General features: G+C 37.4%; 1 protein-coding gene across 1 annotated transcript in view; it reads left to right on the top strand.

Moving 5' to 3' along the window:
* LOC108433526 (integrin alpha-2-like) overlaps nt 1-19,888 on the top strand; it is a 32,395-nt gene extending 12,507 nt beyond the window's left edge. The window contains exons 6-30 of the mRNA XM_017708150.2: nt 577-704; nt 793-941; nt 1,947-2,097; nt 2,233-2,386; nt 2,498-2,571; nt 2,680-2,818; nt 3,706-3,851; nt 4,700-4,843; nt 4,964-5,167; nt 5,246-5,376; nt 5,457-5,620; nt 6,407-6,537; nt 6,656-6,766; nt 8,065-8,141; nt 9,500-9,635; nt 10,107-10,187; nt 10,283-10,359; nt 12,216-12,299; nt 12,873-12,975; nt 14,016-14,126; nt 14,258-14,368; nt 16,265-16,375; nt 16,714-16,803; nt 18,803-18,919; nt 19,155-19,888. Coding sequence (XP_017563639.2) covers nt 577-704; nt 793-941; nt 1,947-2,097; nt 2,233-2,386; nt 2,498-2,571; nt 2,680-2,818; nt 3,706-3,851; nt 4,700-4,843; nt 4,964-5,167; nt 5,246-5,376; nt 5,457-5,620; nt 6,407-6,537; nt 6,656-6,766; nt 8,065-8,141; nt 9,500-9,635; nt 10,107-10,187; nt 10,283-10,359; nt 12,216-12,299; nt 12,873-12,975; nt 14,016-14,126; nt 14,258-14,368; nt 16,265-16,375; nt 16,714-16,803; nt 18,803-18,919; nt 19,155-19,250 — 3,020 coding nt within the window. The 3' untranslated portion in view covers nt 19,251-19,888. The remainder of the gene's footprint in view (nt 1-576; nt 705-792; nt 942-1,946; nt 2,098-2,232; nt 2,387-2,497; nt 2,572-2,679; nt 2,819-3,705; nt 3,852-4,699; nt 4,844-4,963; nt 5,168-5,245; nt 5,377-5,456; nt 5,621-6,406; nt 6,538-6,655; nt 6,767-8,064; nt 8,142-9,499; nt 9,636-10,106; nt 10,188-10,282; nt 10,360-12,215; nt 12,300-12,872; nt 12,976-14,015; nt 14,127-14,257; nt 14,369-16,264; nt 16,376-16,713; nt 16,804-18,802; nt 18,920-19,154) is intronic.
* The last annotated feature ends 1,631 nt before the right edge of the window (nt 19,889-21,519 follow it).

Here is a 21,519-nt window from a genome sequence, read left to right on the forward strand (position 1 = left end):
GCAGGCTGGGACAGGCAGCAGCAGTAATGTGGTCACTGTACCGGACTGTAGTGGTGAAGAGGGAGCTGAGCCAAAAGGCAAAGCTCTATCTTTACCAGTCGGTCTACATCCCAACCCTCACCTATGGTCATGAGCTGTGTAATGACTGAAAGAACAAGATTGTGAATACAAGCGGCGGAAATGAGCTTTCTTCATAGGATGGTGGGCTACAATCTATTTGATAGAGTGAGGAGCTTGGTCATCTGGGAGGAGCTCAGAGTAGAGCCGCTACTCCTCCTCATTGAGAGGAGCCAGCTGAAGTGGTTTGGGCATCTGATCCAGATGCCCCTTGGATGCCTCCCGGTGGGGGTGTACCAGGCACGGCTTGCTCTCTCAACTGCTACTGCAACCCTATCTGGACTAGCGGTTAACGATGATGAGGTTGATTTTAAAAAGTGCAGTCTAACAGATTTGTATGCATTTGTGATGAACTGTTCACACAAGCACAGCTGCCATTTTCAAAGTGCATCAAAAAAAGACAGGAATTGAAACGATTGAGAACGATGGTGTGTTGATCATCTCTTGCCTTTTCTCTAGATTGTGGTGGCCCAGTGGATATTGCAGTTGTTCTGGATGGGTCCAACAGCATATACCCCTGGCCTGATGTCCAGAAGTTTCTCAACAAGTTCCTGGGGAGTCTTGATGTTGGACCTGATAAAGCACAGGCAAGTCCACTTCTGTTCAGCATAGCAGCTTATTTTCCACTGTAACCACTTAACACTTGAAGCTAATTACTGTTCCTCTTCTTTTCAGGTCAGCCTGATTCAGTATTCAAATGATCTGTCTTTTCAGTTCTATTTGAATACATATCAATCAAAAGATGAAATGCTCAAAGTTGCAGCTACTATAGAGCAGAAAACTGGAGATGTCACTAACACATTTGCAGCTATTGACTCTGCCAGGTACGTCCTTGGTCATGGAGAGCTATCCTCACGCAGTTTAGTTCCAACCTGTTTCCAACAAGCTGCCCCACCGTATACTGAACTCTAATATATCTGATCCAGCCAGTCAGGGCTTTGGGAAGAGGTTAGCTAGCTAAACCTAAATTTTTGAGGCAGAAAATTACACACTTGTTATGTTAAAACTACATTTTTTTATTAACAGTGAGGATTATGTAATTGTAAGTGTGCCAAAACCGCATAAAATCTCAATTTTATGGTTTGTATCATTTTGATTCTAAATAGTTATTTTGTATAATTGTACCTTAATGATTGCTTTACCTACCAGATAAGGCTAATGCTAGCATGTCAGTGAAGCACTGAACAACATTGTGTCTTTCTGATGGAATTATGTATTTGAGGAACATTATGTATTTGAGGTATTATACAAGGGGGGGTCTTTTGCCCCTTGTCTGAGGGGACTTCTTTCCCCAACATTTTTTAAAAATGTATTTTAACTTCAAACAACTAAATGTAACACTATCTTCGTCCACCCCTTTAATTAAAAAATCATTTTTCTTGTACAGCTTAATCAAAATATGTATATAACTGTTATCTAGTGACAAAAATTAGATCAACTGACACCCAGAATATTTCTGTATAATTAATCGCAGAAATATTGTTAACTAGATGAAATTAGTTATTCATTAAGGTTTGACCGTTAATTTGATTAGGAAAGAAAATGATAGCATGGCATATAATGCTGGGGGGCCTTTTCTCCCAAGTTACCCCATAACTATACAAAATTTCACTATTCACAAAAAGTCTGTGGCATTTTTACATTATACTAAGTTTAATAGATATGAATGGGTTAACCCTGCGATGGACTGGTGACCTGTACAGAATGTATCTTGCCTTTTGCCCAATGACAACTGGGATAGGCTCCAGCACCCCCCCGTAACCCAGAAGGAGAAGTGGCTTAAAAGATGTCTGTGATACATTTGTTTTGTTTATTTTTGCTTTTATTAGAATGCAAGCATTTCTCCCTGGCAATGGTGGTCGCCCAGATGCCACCAAAGTGATGGTGGTGGTCACTGATGGAGAATCTGCTGATGGTTATAAAAGTAAGGAAGTCATTGAGCGCTGTGAGAAGGACAACATCATCCGCTTTGGCATTGCTGTAAGGTCACAATTGAAATACATGTTACTTGAGGATGTAACTTTTTTTCCCAAACAAATTTGGTTTAAAACATTCTTGAAACATGAAATGCACTGTGCAATTTGTCAAACTATAATTGTATCTAAATGTGTGTAGATCCTGAAACCAAGTGCAGATATTGTGAAATTTACTAAGGAGATTGAGACAATTGCTAGCAACCCAAAGGAAAACTACGTCTTCAATGTGTCAAATGAAGCTGGTCTAGTTAACATTGCAGGAACACTTGGGAACCGAATTTTCAATATTGAGGGTAACGTATTCATCTTGGTTTATGAATCTGTTTATTTCACCTTAATTGTGTACTACAAAGTTAGTACTGTATTAAATGCTGTACCTTGTTGTGTTTTGGGGGGCCATCAAGGCACTGGAAAGGGTCAGGATTTTGAGATGGAGATGGCTCAAGTTGGGTTCAGTGCACACCAGACCAAAAATGAGGTGCTCACAAATTGCTCACATTTGAATTAAAGATTCTTTTATATAGTGTCAGTGCCAGTTATTGTAAATCTGCCTATAGTTTTGAAAGGATGCAGTATTTTCACACAGGATGTGATGATGCTGGGTGCAGTTGGAGCATATGGATGGAGTGGAACAGTTGTCCATAAAAGTACTCAAACAGCTGAAATCTTTCATAAACAAGCTTTTCTGAAAACCCTGGAGGACAGAAATCACAGTTCACTACTGGGTGAGTCCATGTAAAATGTCAAAACTCAAATGTTAATTGCAGAGAAAACAGCATGAAAGATCCAGCTTTTATAGTAGCCCCAGTCCCCTGAGCTGAAGACTACTGTCTTAAGCTAAAGAGTAGGACCAAAATGTCTAAATGATAAATGATATTGAATGTTTTTTTTAATTGAGTGGTGCTCTTTTATGTGTTTCTGCCACCTCATATGTTGTATGTTGGCCTATTGTATGTATGTGTGTTGCATAGTTGTAATGCTACAAAAGTTAAAATTGCTGTGGGTAGCAATAGTGTAGCATTTTGTTCAGAAGTAAACATAGCCATCTATGTCCAAACCACAGCCGTCCAACCAAGTAAGAACCAGTCACTGTGGATTGGGTGATCTCTCCACTGTTTTCACACTGAATCTCATAAAACTCTTCCTCGTAACACTAGTTATGGACATGACAGGCACTGATAACAAACTGAAGGCTTGAGGCAGCCACGGTTGCTAAGCAGTGATTGGAGAGCTGATTGGCCAAAACGCACTGACAGCATTCACAGAAAACAAATCAAATGTCTCTGTCTTAAAAAAATCGTTTTTTCTTTATTAGGTTAGTCAGGCCTATAATGTAGGTAGACCCAGGCGTAAATAAGCCAACCCATGTCTATCCCCCTGAGTACTTTCCGCATTAAATCACAAGTGAAAAAACCCTTCTGACGCTACCTGGATCTAGACCTTGGTGTCCTCATAGCTAGTTATAACTATGGAGTCAATAATTGTGATACATGGTTTTTGTGCTTATTTTTAATAAATATATTAAAAATCTTTTTTTAATCACTTCATCTTAACGCTGTGTCACTAACACTGTGTCACGTATTAATGATTTTATGTGTTACGGTGTGTTAAGGCTACTCGGTGACCACGCTGAATGATGGTTCCTCTGAGTTCTACGTGGCTGGTGCTCCTCGTTCCAACCACACAGGCCAGGTTGTAGTGTACACCCTCAACAGTGAGAGACAGCCCAAGATCAGCAACTCACAGAGGGGGGATCAGGTACCCTCAGCTTGAAACCAAATGACAAACAGTACTAAGTTTCTACCTCTATAAGTATTTCCTGGATCAATTTCAATCCAGCACCCTAAGAAATAGTTCAGTGTAATTTTAAACTGAACCAAATCGTATGTCTAACACCACCCACACCTTTACCCTGATGTCAGTAAACCATAAAAAATTATCAAAAACAAAACTTATGGCAATATTTCACATTCTGCACTACTTATAAGTCACTATTGAAACTGAACATTGACCATTAAGGCCTACAAAAAGGTTCAAAACGGTCAGATTAATATGTTTAAATTGGTGAATCAGGTGAAAAATTAGAATCACTTGTCATATTAATATTTTTACAGAGCCCCGCTCATGACATCCTGTATTAATAAAAATAATGAGTGGTATTAAATAATGCATGGGAACGAGATCCTAATGTGTGGCCACAACTTAGTAAGGCATGGGAATGAGATCACAGCTTACTAAGTCATGGCCTTGCAATATTTTTATTTATACAGGATGTCACCAGCAGGGCTCCATAATTTTTAAATAATTTGAGTATACAATAATAATTAATATAATGTAGATACAAAAATTATAATCTAGACACCAAAAGGTATTTTGAGGTACAGTGTGTGTGTCTGTGTGTATTGTAATGTACACAGACAAACATACTCGAATAGGCATGTATTTAGGTGTTTGAATAAGGCAAAAAAAACATTTGATTAATAGTAGAAAATGTGTATTTTCCCAAATGTGCCAATGAGTCAAACTTATTAAATGTAAAGTAAAATTAACATTAAAAACAATATGAAAGTATATTAAAAATTATAATCTCTGCACCTCTGTCGCAGATTGGTTCTTACTTTGGCAGTGTGCTTTGTCCCCTGGATGTGGATCGTGATGGTGTTACTGACCTTCTGTTGGTCGGAGCGCCAATGTACATGAGTGATCAGAAGAAAGAGACTGGCAAAGTCTACATCTACTCTGTTATCAAGGTGAATCTGATACACTAATCCATGCAGGGACGTTGATCAGTAGAGATTTCAATAATACATTAAAATGAACACCAGATTAGAACTAGGAACAATTGCTCCAATTTATCCTGTGGTTTTAAGGGTGTCTTGAGTAAACAAGGTTCTCTGGAGGGTTCCTCTCCATTGGAGAATGCTCGTTTTGGGATGGCCATTACTGCTGTTCCTGACCTCAACCTGGATGGCTTCACTGATGTGGTAGTCGGAGCTCCACTGGAGGAAAACAACCAGGGAGCCATTTACGTTTACAATGGAGACCAAAGAACCATCAGGAACCAAAGCTCACAGGTAGAACTGAATTAAACAAAACTGGACCATGACAGTTGGCAGTGGGCAATAAGATCCTGCCTTTTCTTTAAATTCCAGAGAATTCTTGGTTCAAAACTGGACCCAGCCTTGAAGTTCTTTGGGCGTTCTTTAGATGGAAGTAAAGATCTGAATGGTGACTCAATCCCAGATGTGTCGGTGGGGGGTTATGGGAAGGTGCTGCAGCTCTGGTAAGCTTCTCTAATGCACAGGCTTAAAATATAACCCATCATACTGATGTTAGATGTTAGTGTGCTCTTTTTGGTCTCAGGTCTAAAGGAGTTGCTGTTGTGACGGCCAAGGTTACATTCACCCCAGACCGGGTCAGTGTTCTGAGTAAGATCTGTAGCTTCAGTGGGAGAATAGTGCCCTGTTTCACTGCAAATGTCTGCTTCAGCGCAACATTCAGACCAGCAGACAATGTGGGACCAGCAGGTAGAAAAGTGCTTACACAACTTTTACAAAACATTTGAGATTAATCAGTATTTTGGGCAGTTATGCAGTATATAGATGACTAACAAATTCCTTGAAAAACTGTTTAAATGAGAGAAGCATAGTGAGTGCAAATGCTTCCAGAAAGTTTTGTTGCATGTCACAATTAAGCAATAAGCATACTGCTGTATTCTCTGGCATTGCTCAAAAGGCCCAATTGACCTTGATTTTGGAACCAGATGGCAAGAGGAAAAGCTCCGAGTGACTTTGAAAGAAGAAGTTTGATCAGTGTGAAAATGAAGTAAATGAAGCTGCAATCACCAGATCTCAACCTTAATTTACATTTATTGGAGATTTTGGACCAACGTATTCAACAGAGCTCTTTACCACCATCATCAATACACCAGCTGAGAGAACACAAAGAATGGTGTTCCATCATTTTCAGCACAGTTTCTTGAGTTCATTGTAGATACAGTATATGCCAAGGTGTTCTGGCAGTTTGTGGTGGCCAAATACTTAAATAAGACATTTTAGGTTGGATTTTGTTTGTCAACCCCCCTGTATGTTTATGTCATCATAAACTGTTACATTTTGACTTTTTTCTTTTCTGTGGAAACGTCTTTGGTTTATGTACTTTGTAAACATTCAAACTTTGAAACATACAAGTTCTGCAGTTCCCATTATGAGAAATGGAAATGGAACAGCCTGTGAATATGATCAGACCTTTTTTTATTATTTTATCAAGCGCTTTCATAGTATTGTCCTCTGTTCTGCATTTTTGCATTTCAGTTATCAAGTACAGTCTAACACTGGATGCTGACTTATCGAGAGCACAGTTCAGCAACTCGGAGCGCGTCTTCCAGAAGGACATCAGTGTGTCCACAAATGAGATCTGTCAAGCTCATGAAGTCTACATTCATGTATGTACTTTATGTTACTAAAAATGTTCATTTTCAGTTTTCTGTAGGTGAGCCCACACTTTAGCTCTTCATGGTCATAATTACAGAACTTGTTATCATGGCCTCTATTCCCCCACAGGAAGCTCTTGATTATATGAAACCAGTGGCTTTGCGTGTGGATGTCAGTCTTCAAAAGCAAGTCAGCACCCTTGTCCTGGACTTCTACAGTTTCAGAGAATGGGAGTTTTATGTATGTTTCAAATTTAAGTTTCAGAATTTTAAGGGAAATCTGTTCATAATAATATTAAGGGTGTTCAGTGGGCACTTTTACAGCTTTACAGCAGATCAAACAACCCCCATCCACTATTATCCTTGTTTTAAGCAATCATATTCACAATTAAGCATGGCAATTATAAGAAATCTTGATTATGGCTTTTTTAACCTATTTTTCTGTGCATGGGATTTTTGACATAGATTTAAAAAAGCTCTAAAGGTGCCTGCATTTTTTACATATTATATTGGTGTGGTTCTATGTGTTAAAAACAGTAATTATTCATTTTTACATGACCAAATCTCTTCATCCTGTAGAATAAAACCTGTTTTTGTTACTGTGCTTTTCAGACTGATGTGGCATGTTAGAATGTTCAAGATCTCTGTTCTGACTGGCTGCCCTGAACTTTACATCATTTATAAAGCAGCCCACTCCACACAGGGGGAAACACTACTTATAGTTTCAGTGTGAATAGATGGGGCTCAACTGCTGTAGGATGAACAGGTCATCACTATAGCAGTGAATTCCAAAAGGGCTGATTTTAGAGCTTTGTTTCCATATATGGAGTAACAGTGAGTGCATTTACATGCACTTAATATTCCAGTTCATTACTGACAAATCAGATTTTAACATGCACTTCCATAATCAGATAATGGGGAAACTTCAGATCTACATGAGTCAGGTAGTAATCAGATTTCTGCTTTGCAACCAGCCAGTGAACTCACAGAAGAAGATGTGACATAAACGTAATATAAAACTCATGGCTTAAAACATTACGCCACCTTCCCTGTAAATATGAACATACATCATCTAGAAAATGAAGAATATTTAAATCCTTAATTAAGCATGTAGTTGGTTTCAGCATCGCTCGAAAAAAGTTTGCTGCTTGCTTATTTCCGGAAAGGCCATCTGTTTTTACACATGTGCAGACTGAGAAATCTGAAAGAAATACGAGTGAAAGTTTACAACTAAGAAATCTGATTACTGAGCTAAAATCCAGCTCTCTTTCAGATTTCTTTATCTGGGTACCTTCTTCATCTAAAATTTCTAGACCTTACTCTGATCTTAGAAATCAGATCAGTTTACATGTTTACATGACCATTTGAATAATCAGATAACTGCAGAAATCTATTGAGTGCATGTAAACGCATTCAGTGTTACAGACTATATCAGATTATCTGCATGCACAGCATTTCACACCCCTACACTGCATTCAGATACATTAAATCGTATAACTGCGAGTATCGTAATCTGTAGTACTGTTTGCCTGTGCTTAGATTCCATTCTTGAAGGAATGTGGCTCCGATGACAAGTGTGTGAGTGACCTACAGCTGAGTGTGATTCAGCAGCAAAGGTGAGTTAACCAAGGCTTCTGATACTGAACACATATATTGCATCTTATTGAAAATGGTTTCAGGTGAGTGAATGTGCTGATGTAATGCATGTGCAAAAGAGCCACCCTCCTCGCACTCCTCTGTCTGCACTGCTGTATATGTATGCTGTGTATTGGACCATTTTAATGGGTCAGTATATCTCAGTTGTCCAAGATAAATAAAAAATGATTGTTGCCGTTGGAACAAAGCCTTATATCTGTCAAACCAAAATTTTTCAGTAGAAGGAAGAAATATTTCTTTTAATTTAGGTTAATGGAATTTTTTCATTTAAATAATGGTTCAGAATTCATAATTAGTCATTTTGGACCATTTGTATTAGTCCATATTCAAATTCTTCATTTCATCAAAAGTGTTTTTTTGCAATCTTGTGAGTGCTATGCTAGACGTTGCTTGCTATTTCCAGGACAGCTCTTCGCTCTGTTTTTTGCACATGTGCAGACTGAGAAAGATGAAAGAAATTACAGTAAGGGTATACATTACGTTTCAGTACATTCAGAACAATCCAGTTAAGGACACCTTCTTGTGTCTCCTCTTATTGTCTACTTTACCAGCTCCGCTGACCATGTAGGTGCACTTTGTAGCTCTACAATTACAGGCTGTAGTCCATCTGTTTCTTTGCATACTTCATTACCCTGTTTTATAATAGTCAGGACCACCAAAGAGCAGGTATCATTCAGATGGTGGATCATTCTCAGCCCTGCAGTGACACTGAGGTGGTGGTGGTGTGTTAGTGCGAGTGGATCAGACACAGCATTGCAGCTGGAGTTTTTAAACACCTCAGTGTCACTGCTGAACTGAGAATAGAACCATCCATCCATCCATTTTCCAAGCCGAACCAGCAACCAGAAATATCTGGACAACAGAGCCCTGTGATCACTGATAAAGGGCTAGAGAATGACCAACACAAGCTGTGCAGCAACATATAAGCTATTGTCTCTGTTGTCTACTAGGTGGACCAACAAGGTAGAGGTGGACACTGACTAAATACTCCAGCAATACTACTGTGTCTGATTCACTCACGCCAGCAACCCCCTGTGGTGGTCCTGACCTTTGAAGAAAAGGGTACAAGTGGACTAATAGAATATGCAGAGAAACAGATGGACTACAGTCTGTAATTGTAGAACTGCAAAGTGCGCCTAATGGACAGAGAGTGTAGATACAAAGGGGGTTACTTAATAAAGGGGCTGTTCAATGTATTTTACTATTGGCACATGCAATGCAATGTAAACTAGCTTTCCATATGTGTATGGAAGTCCAGTTGTGGATAAGAGGTCATTCATCCCCATTGTAGTGTAACTAATATTTTGTTAATTTGTAGCTCCTCCAGATTTGTGGTCAAAGAGAACAGTAGACTTTCTTTCACTATAACCGTGAAGAATAGAAAGGAGAACGCCTACAACACAAGAGTCTCCATACATTATTCCAGAAACCTTTTCTACTCCTCTGCTACACATGTAAGTGACCTTCTTGTTGTTTTTTATTGTTTATTTTATTGTGGTTTTTGGTATGGAGTATACATCACAGCTTCTAGGATGACATTATATCACAACATCCCATCCTGCCTTATCATCTGCTGACCTCATGTTCAAGTCAGCAGAACAGAGAAACTATGCTCTTAAAATAAATGGTTGTTCAATGGTTCTTTACTAAAGACAATGGTTGTGTATACAACCATGAACAATTAAAGAACTGTTTGCATGTTGAAATGTTCTTTTCCATGGTGATATGGTTCTTCAGATTGATGGAAAATGTGTTCTATATGGTTCTGCATAGAACCTTTTTTGAAAGTTCTATACAGCACCAAACAGTATTTTTTATTCTTATAAGCTTGACACTGCAACAATAGCAAAGCCCTTTTTGGTGCTATGTAGAATCCTTTCAAAAAGATACTAAACAGAACCATAAGCTGTCTTTCTGTCTTTCAGAACATAACATGCGAATCATCAAGGAATTCCCAAATCCTGTCCTGCCAGGTCGGACACCCAGCCCTTAAAACAGGCCAAAGGGTGAGTTAATAGATCAATTATATGTTTTTAATCTGTGATCAATTTTTGTAATTGTTTAATTCCGCATTAATTGAGTGGTTGTGTTTTTCCCACAGGTTACATTTCAAGTCAATTTTTCATTTAACCTGGAGGAGCTGAAGAAAAAAGCTGAACTGGTGTTTGAAGCTCAAAGGTACAGCTTATTTTATGTAATGAGTGTGTCTGGCTTGTACACGCATATATACCTGCTGGACAGAAAACAATAACGTACATAAACATTGGTGGGCAGTCGTGGGCTGGAGGTTAGGGAGCTGGACCTGTGACCAGAAGGTTGCCGGTTCGATCCCCAGGGCCGACAGTCCATGACTGAGGTGTCCTTGAGCAAGACACCTAACCCCCAACTGCTCCCCGGGCGCTGTGGATTGGGCTGCCCACCGCTCCGGGCAAGTGTGCTCACTGCCCCCTAGTGTGTGTGTATGCTCACTAGTGTGTATGTGGTGTTTCACTTCACGGATGGGTTAAATGCGGAGGTGGAATTTCCCTGGTTGTGGGATCAAAAAAAGTATATCTTAATCTTACACTCTATTTGAAAGCTACTTATATACAGTCTTGATAAAATGCATATGTATCAAAAACATGTTTATAAAGCAATATCATTGTTTATACATGGCTGATGTTAGTAATGGGAAAAAGGCCCTGGATGTCATTCGAAGTACATAACATTGTAATGACTGTTGTTCCATTTATAATTCTGCATTATTTCTAATCAATGGAACCTTTAAGGCCATTTATCAGCTCTACATATTTACTTGAGTGTGGCTGCAGACATGAACAGCTAACTCTGTTTTTGTGTCTGTATCCATAATTCACTCTAATAAAACTTTATTAAAATAATATATTATTGCTAAAAATGATTTCCATTGCTTGGGAATGATGCTATAAAACAAATGGAATAAATGTCTGTCACTTTAGTTTAAGATTGCTTGTGTCAATGTACCATCATATACTTCATAAAAGAACTTAGATCAACTTGAAGTTAACTGTTTGTAAATGTTCAGGTATTGCCTTATAAAAAATATTGATGTTAATATTAATTTTTTCTATTCAGTTGCAAGATGAAATGGCTGTGAATAGAATACAGTTTAAATACTGTAAAATGTATTATAGTAGAAATGGTTTTTATAGTTCTGTTTAATACAGTCTATAAGATTCCTAAAATCTTTAATCATAAACATAAAAAACTTTGCTGTGCAGCTCTGATAAACTGAAAAAAAACTGGTTTGGTTATCCTACCTTGAAGAAAAAGTTAGCTGAAGTTATTTGTCACCTTAAATGGTGCAGAAATGACATTTTGCTAGAAAATTTGAAAGTCAGTGGGTTGATTAACCTTCATATCTTGTTTTTGGGAACACTTCATTTCATTTCTCAGTCGAGTATTGGCACTCATACCTCAACTAATCACCTCAGTTGTCTCAGTTACTTGAGAAGGGAGAAGATACGAGTCACTGCAGCTACTTCTCCGCTCAGGGTTCAAGCAGGTGCCAAGTGCTGATTCTGAATAGGCCAAACAATTAACTCCACAGGGATGTTTATATATTTGGATAGCTACTCGGATGTAGAAACCTGGATTCCACAGTTTCCTGGGAGAGATTAACCACATTAGAAAATCCCCTCTCGCTCATTTCAGCCAGGCCATAAAAGCCACACTTTATATAGAAAACACAAGATCTGGCTGTAAATGAACTTGTTGTCAATTTGTTTCATTTTGAGATGTGGAATTATATTTCACACGTTTTTGTTTTCCTTCAACAAGGAATGCAGTATTGTTGGAAAAAAAATAAGTGTGAAAGTTATGTTTGCATTTCTTTCCTAGTTCTGTGTAAAACACTATATTGTGGCATATGCAAAAATGCCAAAAATGTATTAGATCATGAAATTTGCATGTTGTTGCACCCCATACATGCATGATTCCCTGTGTTGGTAGCCTTTAAATAAAGTTTTATATGTGCATGCATTATCAGTGATTCACAGTCTTAATTTCTTTTATAGTGACAGTGAAGAGGAAACTCCAGCAGATAACAAGGACACTGTTTCCATCCCTGTCGAGTACAGCTCAGACATCATTCTCAGCAGGTGTCCTAACCATCACACACCATTATAAACATTTTTCTATCACCATTCCCAAAGTGGGAATGCTGCCTTGTACCTTGTACCTACCCTCATTGGCTGTTTTATCAAATACCTAAAGTTGCGCTTTGTAGGTCTGTAGCTGTGCAGTTTACCAGCCTCCCTCCATGGGGATACATGTGGATACCTCATCCATGTGTGTACTGTGTTCCACCATTCTCCACATAGCAGTGACACTGATTTTGCTGTAGGCTACATAAGCAGCAGCTTAGGGCCCCCAAGTCACTAGTGAGCTTATTAAATTTGATTCAGTATAATTTGTAGGAAAAGTATTTTTTTCTGAAAATGAAATGGGTGGTGGCCCCCAAATAGGATGCCATTTGGGGACTTATGTATTCAAATGTCCCTGTTAATATGTGTGAGTGTGTATGAGAAATGTGAGGCTTCTATTTACAGGTTAAGTGAAGAAGGTGTATATGATCTGAAACAGAAATCTCAGAAATGCATGAGCACAAAGAAAGGATGAAACTGTTTGGTTTCCATGCTGTGTGTTAATATTCTACGTCTATATTCTTCCAGAGGTGTTAATCCAGAATTCTGCGTTGTTGACCCAAAAGACCAAGTCAAAACCACCATTTCCAGTTTTGATGACATCGGCCCTGAGTTCAACTACACCTTCAGAGTAAATGTCATTTTGATATTTCAAGTTAGAAGTGATTAAATCTGATTTGTAAGGTCAGAGTGTAGTTGCATTTGCTCACACAGCCACACTGGTTCTTGTAGTAATGACACACGCAAACATATGCAGACCAGGTGGGGGCAGAACCTAGCAAACCTAGCAAGCTGATAGAATTATCTCACTATGTTTCACAACAGTGTTTCACTTTTATTAACTATGCACCACTGACATTCTGATGTCCTGAACAACAAAAACACATGAACTCAAAACATCCAGAAGTACAATTTAAATCAGATTTGAGAGCAGTTAGAAATGTGGCTTGAATCTGATTGAGAAAAGTCCCATTTTATGTGGCTTATTAACATTCAGACTGCATAAAAGTCTGTCCTGTCTAAATCAGATGCCGAAAAATTGGATTTGAGCTGCTTCTCTGACTTCTCTCATCAGTTATTAGGCCTGTTATTAGCAGAAATAGGGAATAGAGCAGCAAAAAGATGGGCTATACTTTAGGGGTCTTAAAGGGTAATTCTACTATTTTTTCTTTTTGTCTAATTCAGTCATTGAGAAACAAAGTCAGTTCTGCTTGATGTGAAAGTGGTGCAAGTTTTCCTTGGGAACTATTTTGTCTTACAATACCCAGCATGCAGCACCATGAATGGATTTTTAATAAAATGTATCAGGCCAAATCCTTCTCAAAATGATCAGCATCAAGCAGCACATCCACAGCCATTTCATTGTGCAGCCTTTAAAGCAGCGCATGCTTCAGTCGTCAGATTCTAAAATAAAAAAATACCTTAAACCAAAAACATTTTCAAATTATCTTAATAAAATCTGAATTGTTTTCTTTTATTTTGTCTTGAAGTCAAGATATTAATATCTGTTACATTTTGCAGCCATAAAATATAAAATGTGCAATAACTTTTACGCAAGCCATTTTTATGCATTTTTTATGTTAAATTAAAAAAAATAAATGGCAATTCTAACACCCAAATATTTGCATATGAATGTGTGTGCTGTTTTCTCTGCACTGTCACTCCCTGCAGGTGTCTGGAGGAAATTTTCCAGTCAGCCAGGCCAACCTCAGTGTGTTTGTGCCCACCAGCACAAGAGCAGGGAATCCACTGATCTATATCACCTCAGTCACCACTGCACCTGTGAGCATATATCCCTTCATCTCACTGTCTTCAGGCTGCAGTTCTGTCTTCATGACTTCTCAAATAGATGGAGAACAGGACCTAAAGTCAAAGATTAATGACTTTTTGATTGGTTCTCTTTACTTGAACAGGCTGGTGATGTGAAGTGTAACAGTGGAGATCTGATTGATCCGTTTAGGATTAAAGAGAAAGCATACACAGCGAGATTCACAGAAGAGAGCTTCAGAGGAACTAAGGAACTGGTAGGTATAGTGTTCATTGCTGGCTCTGACCTATTTGACTCCTAATACTAATATTCTTCAATCAGAAAAGTAGTACCTTCTGTGTTCTTGACAGAGCCATGACACTGTCGTCATTTCAGGTTATGCTAACTTTATCAAAATTTGCCAGATAAACCTGAATCTGTATTTTTTTTAGCCTGTCTGTAAAGCATTTTGCAGCTTATCTTCTTTGTTAAATTATTATTATTATTAATGGTGTTCTGTTACAGCTTCTAAGTAAAGCTTGCTTAGAGGCAATATTCAGAATTGATGGAATTCAAATGTTTGGAATTGATGTTGAATCTGAACAAATGGGCTCCAGTTACCTAATGTGCCTATTTTCTGTTTTTCTATGTGCTAAAGTTTAGCCATCATTAGCTGCAGCGTAATGCAATTATACAGTTATTGTCAAGCACTTCTCAAACAGAATATTTCATGAATTAATTTAGATTCATTTAGATGCTTTTGCCCTGTGATGGACTGTCGACCTGTACAGGGTTTCCTGCCTCCCCCCTAGTGACAATTCAGACAATTCAGGCTCGAGCACCCCCTGCGACATAGTGGCATAGATATTAATATTTTTAGTGGGTTTGGTTCTTTATTTGAGCCTGAATATTTGTGCAATTTATAAATCATAGTTTTGATTAAATCACTGGCAATGCTAAGGACCCACACATTTTTTTTCCCCATTTATTGGGTTTGTGTGGGTTCATGTAGCAACACCAATCACAATCTATTTTCCAACCTCTCTTTATCCCTCAGAATTAAATACTATCAAACACAGCACAATTTCTGGTGCGCCTTTTTAAAGCCGTGCCTAGCACGATGTTGTCTAGTTGAAAAATCGAGATTATCAATTCTACCCCTCCCCACCACAACCAATGCACATGTATGTGGCAGCTTTGACCTACTTTCTATTCAGTTTTTAGATTATTTGAGCTTTTTTGAACATTACCTGCTTCAATGAACACATTTTTTTTTACAAAAATCTACAGTAAATTAAAAAGATTTATATTAAATAATATGAAAATAACCTTTTGAAACCTACTTTGTCATTTTAATAGATACTACTGAACAGTGAACTCTGGTGTATGTTTATGAGCTTGCGTGTTGATAGCATCCCCTGCTGGCAAAACTGCAGACTACAAGAGACTTCCAAAGTCATGCACTCATACTTAATTACATAATTAAGCATAAAACAAATGCTACTCAATTTGTTATTGACATCTGCTGCCTTGGTGATCTAATTTACTTGGAAAAAGATGGGTAGACCAAGCACACTGCAGGGGCCCAAGGAATTATCACATACATACCACTGGAGAACATAAAGACACTTAAACATTGTGAATTTCCTCAGTGTGGGACTAATTAAGAATTCTCTAAAGGGAAAACAAGTTATTTGCCAGTATCTGGGTCATTTTGTACATGTTATACACGTTCTTACAGACTGATGAATCTATATGAGTACAAGCATATATGCCTCTGTATATGTTTTTTCTTCTATTATTAATACTTTCAGTAATAAATTAATGTTTTAAATAATGATTTTGTATTATTATTTGGCTATATATATATATAAATAACATTTCATTTTTTGTTTATTTTTATCTTTTATTGGTGTGTGTGCACTTACTTTTCCCAAAGGAACCTGCACCCCATTTAGTCCTCTATAGTTCTCTGTCCATTATTTTCCCAACATGGTGATTATCACCTTTTATGCATTGCCATCAAGTGACTTGTCATTCATCAGTGATATTCCTGTGACTGTTGCAGTGTTCAACACTGAATGCATAAGTGTGTTTAGCAGGGTTGTGGATAACGTAAATGTCTATGTCTATGTCATTCTTTCTAATCTAACATGCCGATTCCTTTCTGAAGAACATCAAGACGTCCCAGAGCAAAACAATTAAATGTGTTCTCAAAGACCTGAGGCGGAAGTCCATGTTTGTTAATATAACTGCTCGGATATGGAACGGCACTTTTGCTACTGTAAGTGACATCATCATCACTTTATATTCACCTTTCATTTAGTAACTGTGGCATGCGCTCCGCCCCCTCCACACTCGCAGCTCTCTCCTTGGTGTCCTCGCTGAGGTTTGTCACCACTGGGTGTTTGGGCCCTGCCTTCCTGCCAGCTCTCGTGGCTGTCATCATCAGGACCCAGGGGATGGGCACATGCCACAGTATCCTTTACTAAATGTACTAAATACTAAATGCTTCCTTCTTTTCTTCCTTCTTTCCATCATTCTTCCCTTTTTTCCTTCTTTTTCCTTTCCTTTCTAATTTCCCTTCTCTCTCTCTCTCTCTCTCTCTCTCTCTCTCTCTAGGCAGATTTCCAGTCTGTTGTTCTGGCAGTTAGAGTTCATATTGAGATGCCTCAGCCTGATCTACTCTTCACTACCGAAAAGGAAATACAGGTACCTTCATTCTGCTCACTCTGCAATGATGTGAGGAGTTAGACAATGACCAAATAACAAAGAGACAGAAGATCAGTGTTCATGGATCATAGCCTTTAATATTTATTTCCCATGTTTTTCATGGGATTAAAATGTCAAAATGATCCATAATTACATATTTGTGAATATCAAAAGTATGTGAAACTTTGCTTTTAGTATCTGGTGTGACCCCCTTGTGCAGCAATAACTGCAACTAAACATTTCCAGTAACTGTAGATTAGTTCTGCACTTGGTTGAATCTTAGCTCATTTCTCCATTTAAACAGCTTTAACGCTTTCATGTTGGTGGGTTTCCTTCCATGAACGGCTGCTTCAGGTCCTTCCACCACATTTGTACAGGATTAAGGTCAGGACTTTGACTTGGCCATTCCAAATTATGTTATAAGAGTTATTCTTCTTTAACCATTCCTTGGTAGAACGACTTGTGTGCTTAGGGTCATTGTCTTGCTGCATGACCGATGTTCTCTTGAGTTTCAGCTCACAGACAGATGTCCTGACATTTTCCTAGAATTTGCTGGTATTATTCAGAAAACAGGCCCAAGCCATGATACTACCACCACCATGTTTCACAGTTAGGATAAGGTTTTTATGCTGGAATGCATCTATTTCACTCCCTTCCATTCATAAATCATTGTTCCAGTAGCCTTCTGGCTTGTCCATGTCATCTGTCTATCTATTATCTACTTTTAGGACTTGTGTGAAAATCTGGAAAAGTTTTAGGTCAAATTTACACAGAAATATGGACATTTCTAAAGGCTTCACAAACTTTAAAGCACCCATGTGAGTGAGCAGCTCGCAAGATTCATGTGACATTTTTTTAATTGGTAAAGTTCATTTAACAAAACAAGGTCAACTTAATCTTAATTGTCTATTTGTAAGCAAAGCAGAAGTGGCCTTTTGCAAATGTGTTAACAAGTTCTCATTGCTTTCAATCATTTTTCACAAATTTTTACAGAACTGTCAACACAGATCTCACAGAAAAACTCAAATGTGCATTGGAAAACTGCACAAAACAAAAGGAAAACATGCACTGACAGCTTATAGAAAATATTCAGTCATCATCAGTTGCTTATATAAGCACTAATAACAACAGATATATCTAGTGAGACCGTGAAACATTCAGAAACAATTTTATTAGAATGTTTGTTTCTACTTTTTGTTCTTTTTCCATACTCATTGAAAAAGTGATGAGAATAGTAGAAAGCAACATTGCCCCAAAACATAACAAACAGGAAACCGGAGACAGTATTCGTCAGTGGAAAGATGTGTAATAGATTTATACCATGACTTTTTGAGGTTTTTTTTTTTTTTTATACAGTGAATGCTACAGTGTGTCAAGTTAGATTGAGGTTTGACCCTTCTTCCACTTTCTATCATGGACATGCCATGAATAATAATGGATTATAATTGTTTTGTCTGAATTTCAAGTTTCATTTAAGTTTGGTAAGAATGAAGTTTGGGCTCCTCTAACGCAATCTGTCTCTCTACTGTGTTTTAAGAGTAAAGATAAGTTTGCCTTTGTGTTGTATATTTGATGCCTTGTATGAGATGCATGACTAATGTCTGCTGAAAAAACAGTTACACACTATAATAATTACTCCCCAGCCTCTGTTTAATATTGTGTCTTAACCGTTTTGAGAATATCACTTCTGAATATACAGAACTGTTTAAGCAGCTGATAAATTGTAATATAGCCTGGATTCAGTACAAGTATAGGCTGCGTATACTTTTCTGTATACTTGTAAGTATAAGCCAAGTATACATAAGTATAATTTTAAGTACCATATCTCTGATAAGTACATAAAAGTATACTGAAAGTGTACTCACTTATTTTTAGTTTAAAAGGAGTATACTAATAGCACATTTTGAATACTTTTTTGTAAGGGAAATAAATAAAAAAAAACATAAGAATGCAGCTGTATGCTGCAGGCAATGATAACCTCTCTTTGTTCGCTCTGCAGGCTGAGGTCACAGTGAGTAAAACTGGAGCCAAAGCAGACGTCCCTCTTGGGGTTGTAGTCGGTAGCTGTATTGGAGGAATACTTTTACTGGCTGCGCTTACTGCAGTACTTTGGAAGGTGGGTGATATTGATAGCTACACCATTAAGCTATTGAACATGGCTGTAGTATTTGAACCAGATCACTTTGCTCATTTAATATTATGACTAATGTCTGCTGAAGGAACAGTTACACACTCTAATAATTACTCTAATTACACTCAGTTCAAGAAAAATATAACCTGAGAACATATTGATAAATGCACATTAGCAAAACAAATGCATGAGAGGACTCATTATGTTGTTCTCCTACTAGTTTGGCTTCTTCAAGAGAAAGAGACCTATTCCTGTAGATGATAATAACCTCAAGCTGATTGAAACAGACACAAGAGATGACATAATAGAGACTTGAAGCATCCCATCCAGCCCTACTGAGGACTACTGGACAGCTAACAGCTCCAAGACAGCATCAATGGGTCAGAGGCTTGAATGATGTCTTGTCCTCAAGGGTAAACCTGCAGTGTCAAATTTTGGAAAAGGATGTAATAAATCATAAAATCTCGCAACTTACCACTATTCAAATGATATGAATATTCTTGTAAAAGAAGAATACTTTGTTTTACAGTCATATAATTATTTTGGGTAACATGGTGGCAAGTTCCAAGACAGTCTAACTAAAATACACCGACCAGCAGGTTCTAGGTGTTAATTATGTGAGTAACTGAATAAGTAAGTGGTACAAACTCCACAGTACTGTGTAATTATTTGGGGTAAAAAGAACCTTTAGATTTGATTATATGACATAAAAAGGCACATGAACAAAGTACTAAGAGTATGTATCTGTATCTCTTACCTACAAATGAATCTGAATATGGTCTGTAAAAGAAAGTTATGATTCTCACCATGGTTTTACTGGGTCTTTAACATTTCCTTCATCCTTGTATTTTGTATCATTTTATGCAATATAACTCCCTGATACTTGGAAACATATGCAATTTACTTTCTCACTAAAATGTCAGGCATTACATTAAAATTGAGTCTAAATTTGTAGTCATGATTTCTTTGATGGTGAGAAAACACAACCAATTTCGAAGAGTGAACTTGAATAACTTGTACTCAGTGGGCGTTTTAACTGGAAATTAAATGTAGGGTGGCCTCTGACTTTTACACAGTACAGTATGTAAAGTCTCCTAATGAACTTTTGTATCTTGTATCATATGTAAATACAGTGATCTGTGTTAATTTTGGCTTGAAATGTGGCCTTAGGATTCAGCTTGTTTGTCATGGTCAACTTTAGAATCTAGTAGGAATATGATTCAGTAATACATTTCTAAAATGAACATTTATGTAGTGCAAATTGTTCTTGAGACATTCTTATGGTTTAACCCACATGGTTCTGCCCATCTTATTTTGCTTCACTGTTCGGTTCGCAGAGTTTTTCTTCAGAACAGAAAGAACATTTCAGTCAAGCACTTCGGACTCCACAAGGAATCCAGTTGTTCGCTGTAGCTTCGTTCACTAGCATCTATCTTTATTTAAACCTTTATTTAAAGTTTGCGTGTGATGGTAAATACATAGACCACATCATTTTTGTTCCCTTAACATTATTAAAGGTATTTATTTTATATATTTTTTCGGATATATACAGAAAATTTTTTAAAGGAAATTGGGCAGTTTTCACATATTATTGTGTAATTATCATGTCATTTCCAGTTAGAAGTGCTAGAATGCAGAGCCAAAGACAATTCTGAGGTTGAGATGTCCAGCTCCATTTGGAAGTTGGTGTAACATTGTGGTTCAAGATGTTTTCCAGACACAAACTGAGATTCCTGTAAAGCCCACTGGAGGTCACTATGGAATGTAGAATACGCCAGAGAATCCTGATGCTTTCTTCTCATAGATGTCATATAAAAGCAGTTAATATCCGAACATACTACCTGAACAAATTTTGAGCTACTACTTTTGTACTTCTGTTCAAGATGTTTTGCTGTTTCTAGTCATCTACATAATCTACAATAATCTACAAGCCTAACAAAAATGAACAAGAGCTCATATCATTCTTTTTTTGAAATTCTTTACAGCAGATCTTGTATTTCTTTAACTGGGTTTTAAAGCTATAAATGGCCTTGAACTGCCTGCTTACCACACAGGTCTGTCTGTTTATGTTCCAGCATGTAGAGAGAGGTTTTGTTATTATGCTTCTAATCTGTGGAACTCAGATCCACCTTTTATTGTGCACTAAAGACTTTTAAAAAAATGTGAAAACTTCTCTATAAATTCTATCTCTGTTTTTGAAGGTATCTTTTTACATCTGAGCCATGGGATTGTCTCAGTTTGATTAATACTACAAATTTTGTTATTATCTGTATGAAAAGGATTCACAGGTCTGAAACTGGGACGCAATATTTTATACTGTATGTACTTTTGGTTTTTAGTTCTGCACAAGATTTACTCTTATTTTACCATCTTTATCATTTTATATATATATATATATATATATATATATATATATATATATATATATATATATATATATATAAAACTCAAAAGATACATGTAGCTTCACTGATGGTTTTGAATAGTAAATAAAATGGCTATATTTGTGCTGTAAATATTGTGACCCCCGTTTCCTATCATCACTACTGCAAAGAAATCAAGAGTCTCTACAATGAACCACTGTG

Source organism: Pygocentrus nattereri, chromosome 18, assembly GCF_015220715.1.
Source record: "Pygocentrus nattereri isolate fPygNat1 chromosome 18, fPygNat1.pri, whole genome shotgun sequence".
NCBI lineage: Eukaryota > Metazoa > Chordata > Actinopteri > Characiformes > Serrasalmidae > Pygocentrus > Pygocentrus nattereri.